The sequence below is a fragment of the Schistocerca piceifrons genome, chromosome 4 (genome assembly GCF_021461385.2).
Source record: "Schistocerca piceifrons isolate TAMUIC-IGC-003096 chromosome 4, iqSchPice1.1, whole genome shotgun sequence".
Taxonomy (NCBI): Eukaryota; Metazoa; Arthropoda; class Insecta; order Orthoptera; family Acrididae; genus Schistocerca; species Schistocerca piceifrons.
This window is the reverse complement of record NC_060141.1, coordinates 317,305,623-317,313,039: the sequence shown is the minus strand read 5'-3', so window position 1 is coordinate 317,313,039 and position 7,417 is coordinate 317,305,623. Positions and strand designations below refer to the sequence as shown.

Here is a 7,417-nt window from a genome sequence, read left to right as displayed (position 1 = left end):
TACCCTTGTACGCCGTATATGTCAAATGTATTGTTTGATACTTTACTACTACAGATAATTAAATATACGTCCTGCATGGAAGCGGCTCGACTTTCAAAAGTCAGTATGCCACGTTTTGTGTTTTGGCTACTAGACATTTTTGGATGCATTTCTACCGCGGGGAAATCTCTGGATTGTGTTGTACACTTTGGAAGTTCAACAGAGATTCTACACTGTTTCGTGGTAGCTGTCAAAAATTGTTGACAGTTGTTATGTCTTCAGTCAGGCATCTTTGAGCAAAATGGGGGTGAAGAGTGTTTTCTGCATGTGATGGGAGTATGTTGATTAACAAATGTACCTTGTCCAGCAGAATGAGTGCGGAATTTACTCAGCCTAACACACGATGGGTTCACGAATAAGGTATAAACTGGAGCAACGGACTGTAATCAAATGTTATAAATCTTATAGCATATTTTTTGTGTTACTTTCTACTGTCGTGAACTGCTTGGTGAAAGCATAGATTATGCGAATGTAACATTAGATAACCACGTACAAACAATTTATTTTCATTTGATCAAATTCACACCAAAAGGTGTAAGCGATTGTGCGTAGACTATTTGTATATTATAAACAAATTCTTTGCATTTAGGACGTCGACCTGACAATTTGGGTTACTTGGTGTATTAATAACTTTATTTGTGTGATACGGGACAGAACGTGTAGCATGAATCAAAGCACAAACATTGATGTTGTATTTGTGAAGTTTAGTTTTCTGAATTATCTGTAAACAAACATTAGAAGTAATGTTGCCAGACGATGCAGTTTTCACTGTGTAAAGTGGCACAGTGATGTTATATTCGATGATTCGATCCCTGACAGGTATCCTGGGTGCAGTTTTTCATTGTTTGTTCAATGAGTTTCACGCAAATATAAGGACTTTTAATCCAGGTCGAACTTAGTGTATGTAATGACCTTGGTGTCACACAATTCTAAACTCTTCTCTTATCAAAGCTGTTCCGTTCTCACATCTTATCATATTTTAGTTTGATTCATTACTCCAAGTAATGAAACTACTTCTTTGTTTGCTTTTCTTCTTTGTTGTTTAAAATTTATGATACTTTTTGTTATAATGTTTTGGAAACAGTGTAAATAAAATAAGCCAAAGAATGGTAGTTATTGGTAGGGACTGTTTTATGCTGTCAAATGAGTTTAAGATCATTCCTTCCGGCGTTGTAATAATTGCTTACACTGATCACGTATGTTCCCTAAGGCATTATGTTGTCCTACTCAAAGAAAATAATAGCATCAGGGTTAAGGCACTGATAGGTTTCAAACACCTGTTAAACCATATTCTCAGTATATCATATTCCAGATGCATGTTGTGGATCTGTTGAGAATTATCAGTAGACTATCACCATCAGTAGTACCTAGAAGACAGATCAGTGGGGCTCCGAATAAATTCGTAATTCAGTGATTATAGTCAAACCCTCATCCTCTGTACTTGTGAAACACATCACGTTAGTAGTTCCTGCAAAACATATATACCTTCCGCCAGATTGTTGAAATTGCAGACAAAGCAAACTGTCGCATAGGACCTAGTCAATGTTCTGACTTTGTCATTCATGTATCACTGTCCATAGTGTAATTCTGCTGAATGGTCATATCAGTAGAATGTGTAGCATCACCACAACAGTTAATGGTTACAATTTACTCTCTAATGAATACAGTGTAGTGGAGGTAGATAGGAGGAATGTTAAGCAATGGGCAAGACTTTGGGCTGGTTCAAAAAAATGTCCTTCAAATAGCCTATTTAAAGGGATGAGAAAAGTACTTCTCCCTGAGAAGCATTGAGTCTCACTTCTGCTATTCCTCCACTATGAAATTTTGTGTCTTTTACGCAAACTGTGTGTTTCCAAATATTTACCTCACATGTGATCTGTTAGCCAGTATATTGACTTTGCACCTTATTGGATATCAAGTGTCACAACTACAATGAAAACCAGTGCCTCACTTGAATTGGTGTCAGTCTTAGGAGCATGAGCAATTCATTGCAGTCTGTGCACTGATTTAATGGAACTTACTGCAGTCTCAAGTACCTGATGCTGACTCTGTATTTTGTTACATTATTGTATGATGAAACTTCCAGGCATAGTAAAACACTGTACCTGACCGGTGCTCTACTGACAAGAGTTATCCAAAGACAACTCATGACCTTCCTTCACAGCTTAACTTTCACCAGTCACTGATCCTCTACCTTGCAAACTTCACAGCGATTCTCCTGCATACCTTTTAGGGTTAGCACTTGTTGAATAAAGGATATAGTGGAGACATTGCTTACCCACAACCTAGGGAATTGTTTATGTAATGAATTTTGACAGTATTTCCTATCGTTCAGGAGTCCATGTTCGCTGCCACTATAATTGGCCTTGCGTTGCCACTTAAACAATTATTTTTTTTAATAGAATCTCAAGCTGTATTGCTAAAAGTAAAACACACACACACACACACACACACACACACACACACACACACACAATGTTAATTATGGTGGGAGCTAAGCTGTCTAGAGGTGAAATTGTCACAGTTACTTATAGAACAAAAAGCTTCTGGAAATTTAAATAACCCAACGAGTAGCTTACAGTGAAACAAAAAAGTCAAATAAGGCGCAACCGCTTACCTTTGCAATGGCAGTTGCAACCAAATTGAAATTGTTGTCACAGACTAAGAAAATAACTGGAAAAAAAAAATAAAGTTCCCCAGACGTGCTTATAGAAGTGCAGTAGCTACAAAACAGGTGACATTCTCCAGCCAGCTTACAGTCCCTTATGAATAGTGCACAGCAAACCGCTGAAGGGTCAGACAAATCTACTAGCATTTGTGTGGTAATTATTCACTACTCTAATCACCAAACGGTAAGCTGAATAGAAAAGCAGAAAAATTAGAGACTTTGAGTCCAAAAGCTGTCAAACCATTCAAATTAGCTAAATGTGATGGATTAACGACACTTTTACTGTTTCCAAACTTAATATAAACCTCACGGTAAGATAATGCCAGTATTGCAGTGGAACATTAATTATATAAAAACAAACATGGAGGAACTGAAATTCCCATTATTTTCTTTATATTATAACTCCCTTGACCAATTCTCATACTGGCATTTTTAATGCAGAAAATGTATGTTGGGTTCAGGAGCTCTATGATTCATGACTACAGTTTTAATAGATGCTCATGATGTCTTAGGAGGTATACGTTATCATACTGGAGACCACACACATTTCAGCACTGCACTTTCGCCATCATTGGCCATAATCATTTTGTTCTGCTCCCCAGCCCTTGCTTATTCTACTCAGTGGAAAATTGTTGACAACCTACTTCGTAATGAGCAGTTCCCAGTCTGCACCCATCTACCAGATGGAGCAGTCTTCAAAAGGAAGCTACCAGGATCAGTAATTAGCAAAGCAAACTAGATGCTACACAGCAAGCTGGCAGTCATTAAACACTAGACAGTGTCAAGGTGTGGATGGACTACATCACAAGAATGACCCACCATGTCGCTGATATGTTTATTTATTCAGGTTATTTTAATTGGCAACCTATACCTTGTTGGAGTGGTGGCTGCTACTCAGCTGTCCAGATGAGGCAAACGACTGTGGTTATTTAAATTCAAACCAACAGCAGATAACCTCACAGCCTTGCAGCCCTCTTCAATGGGGCTCATGGTTCTTTTGTGAGTTTGTGCGTGGCGGACACGGGGCCCCGAGCTATTGCAGCCAATTCTTTCTTCCCCCCTGCAGGTCTGGGGGTAAGAATAGGCCCGAGGTATTCCTGCCTGCCTGTAGGGTTTGACCTCTATTTTTCAAAATTATCCCGAAGAGCGAGCCAACTGGGGAAGGGCACCTTACATGGTGCATCGTGTCCATCGTGCATTGAGATCTTTAGCCCTTTTCCTTGTCGTCACATTGCAGTCCCGCCCATTCTCCATCTCTTGGGCGAGGACAGCTTCCTGGGTTCGTTTTCCACCACGCCCTATGCAGTGTTAATTTCTGTGCCAATGATGACCATGGACTTCTTTGTACCTCGTATCCAGCACGGTAGCCAGTCTGTTGCGGTGGGGCCACCATGTATCCTGTTGGTGGTAGCCCTGACAACATAGAGATCGCTCTGCTGATGCCTGCACCACTAACTCCCTACATATGCCAAGGAGTAGATGCCCGTCATCCTGGGGCATCGAGACTCCCGGCAATGGTCATCCTGCCAGGTGGCCTTTGCTGTGGCTGGGTGGTGCCCGTGGGGAGAGCCCGTGGTCGGAATGGGTGGCATCAGGGCAGATGACACGCCATGAAGCGTAGTACGTAATCTCTTGCTGGTGGTCTGCTACCAGCAGGCTCTAAGCGGGCAAAGTCTAACTTTAATGCTAAGAAATATGATGCCAAGTCATTCCCCTCCCTGGTCACACCATTGGAGGAACGCCAGGCTGAGGATGGCAGTGAAGCTTATTCGGCCTGGTACCTCATATGTACGAGAGTTTATGGGGAATCTTTCATGTCCTTGAAGCCTCAGTTTTTTGTGGAGCATTTGGAGGTCAAGTTTGGGGAGGTGGAGGGCTTGTCCAAATTTGCTCTGGGTCAGTTTTGAAAAAAAAAAAAAAAAAACACACAGCATCCTCTGACCAGTCACAGGCATTACTTGCTTGTGGCAAGGTGAGAGATGTTTCTGTTACCATCATGCACCATAAAAGCTTAAATATGGTCCAGGCTATTATATTTCACAGGTACCTTCTTTTGCAATCTGACAATGAGCTGCACACCAATTTAGAGCGGTGAGGTGTTCATTTTGTCCGGCGCACCCATCGGGGTCCGAGGGATAACCAGGTTACCACCGGTGCCTTCATCTTGGCCTTTGAGGGTTACACATTGTCCGAGAAGGTCAAGGTGATGGTCTAACGTTCTGACGTCGAGCCACATATCCCTCCCCCGATGTGGTGTTTTAAGTGCTGGAAGTTCGGCCATATGTCTTCCCGCTGTACTTACAACCCCACCTGTCGAGATTGTGGACGTCCATTGCATCCCAATACTGCATGCGCCCTGCCTCCCATCTGTGTCAACTGCAGAGAGCATCATCCACCTTGCTCGCCAGACTGCAGTATTTTACAGAAAGAGAGGAAAATCATGGAATATAAGACTCTGGACCGACTGATGTACACTGAGGCTAAGAGGAAGTTTGAGCTCCTACATCCAGTGGCTATGGCCTCCTAATATGCTGTCGCTATTGAGAATAGTTCTCGCCCCATCAGTTCCTCGGATTCCTGTCGCCTCTCATAACCGGGAGACTACACTGCCCCCTTTATAGTGGGGACACACTTCCTCCCTGTTGCCCCAGCACCACCTGCTTTGGGAGAACTTCCCCCGAACCATTGGGGATTTCAGTCCCCACTTCTGAGTCAGAGAAGCGTAAGGATTCTTTGGCTCCTCTCGCTAGCAAGGGGTCCCTTGGGTCACTCCCTTCCCAGGTTTCTGCTGCTGCGAAAGATGACACCCACCAGCGGCTGAAGAGCCCAAAAGCAGCTGGTCATAGGGCTTCATGCTCCTCCTTGGTCCTGGAGACTGTCAGTGAAGTCCTCCCAGCCAGGAAAACCCAAGAAATAGCATGAGAAATAGAAAAAGAAAATCCTTAAGAACAAGGAATTTATGGTGACACCCACACCACCTCTACCTACAAGCTCTGCGTCTGAGGATGGAGTGGAGATTCTGGTGTCCGCTGAGGACCTGGATCTCGCCGGACCCTCAGACACAACGGATGTAGACTGCTCAGGCAAAAGTCGGTGCAGCAGGTGACCCTGAGACGTAAACTGCCTCATTGATGTTCCTTGCCTTCCCGGTCTCTCGATGATGTCATCCTCCAGTGGAATTGCACCGCCTGGCTGAGCTACGGCAACTTTTAAACTTTACACCTGCTTTCTGCGTTGCGCTCCACGAAACCTGGTCCCCGGCAATGCGGACCCCTGCCCTCCATGGCTATAAGGGATGTTACAGGAACCGTAGCGACTATGATCGAGTGTCAGGTGGAGTTTGTGTTCATGTCCTAAACTCAGTCTGTAGTGAACCTGTGTCCCTTCAAACCCCTCTTGAATCTGTGGCTGTCAGAATACGGACGACACAGGAAATAATTGTCTGCAATGTATGTCTTCCTCCAGATGGTGCAATACCCCTGAATGTATTAGCTGCACTGATTGATCAAATCCCTAAACCTTTCCTTCTTTTGGGAGATTTTAACACCCATAACCCCTTGTGGGGTGTCACCATGCTTACTGGCCAAGGCAAAGATGTCGAAACTTTACTGTCTCAGTTGAACCTCTGCCTCTTAAATACTGGGGCTGCCACACATTTCAGTGTGGCTCATGGTAGGTACTCGGCCATTGATTGATCAATTTGCAGCCCAAGCCTTCTCCCATCTGTCCACTGGAGAGCACATGACGACCTGTGTGGTAGTGACTGCTTCCCCATCCTCCTATCACTGCCCTGGTGTCAGACCCATGGACACCTGCCCAGATGGGCTTTAAACAAGGCAGACTGGGAAACTTCCACCTCTGGTGTCACTGTTGCTTCTGCTCCACATGGTCACATCGATGTGATGGTTGAGCAGGTGATTACCACAATCATTTCTGCAGCAGAAAAAGCGATCCCTCACTGTTTAGGTTGCCCCGGGTGAAAGACAGTCCCTGGGTGGTCACCGGAATTTGCTAAGGCAATTACAGAACATCAGCGAACTCTACAGGCACACAAGTGACACCTTTCCCTAGAACACTTAATAGCCTTTAAGCGGCTCTGTGCCCGTGTACGTCAGCTTATAAAACCTTGGAAACAGGAGTGTTGGCAGCATTGGGTGCTGCACATCACCGTCCCAAGTCTGGATGAAGATCAGACATCTTTTTGGGTACCAGTCCCCAACAGGTATCCCTGGTGTTACCATCAATAGCGTCGGAGAACTATCCCCCAGCCTTTTGTACTTACAAACGGCTGATGGAAAGGAAAGTCCTCTTGTTCACTACATACCACAGTGAACCCTATAACGCCCCATTTACAGAGTGGGAGCTCCTCAGCACACTTGCACATTGCCCTGACACAGCTCTTGGGCTGGATCAGATCCACCATCAGATGATTAAACATCTCTCGTCTGACTACAAACGCCATCTCCACATCATCTTCAATCACATATGATGCGATGATGTCTTTCCATCGCAGTGGCAGGAGAGCACCATCGTTCCGGTGCTCAAACCTGGCAGAAACCCGCTTGATGTGGATAGCTATCGGCCTACCAGCCTCACCAACATTGTTTGTAAGCTGCTGGAATGTATGGTGTGTCGGCAGTTGGGTTGGGTGCTGTAGTCACTTGGCCTACAGGCTCCATGTCAGCGCAGCTTCCCCCAGGGTCGTTCTAC

General features: G+C 44.5%; 1 protein-coding gene across 3 annotated transcripts in view; it reads left to right on the top strand.

The window, feature by feature from the left end:
* Positions 1 to 261: 261 nt before the first annotated feature.
* The window catches only part of LOC124794914 (DENN domain-containing protein 1A-like), a 313,331-nt gene continuing 306,175 nt past the window's right edge, over positions 262 to 7,417 (top strand). For all 3 annotated transcript variants that reach the window (XR_007016626.1, XM_047258616.1, XM_047258615.1), the window contains exon 1: positions 262 to 399. Coding sequence is in view for 2 of the 3 variants with exons in the window: in XM_047258616.1 (XP_047114572.1) it covers positions 383 to 399 (17 nt within the window). In the remaining variant the exon portion in view is untranslated. The remainder of the gene's footprint in view (positions 400 to 7,417) is intronic.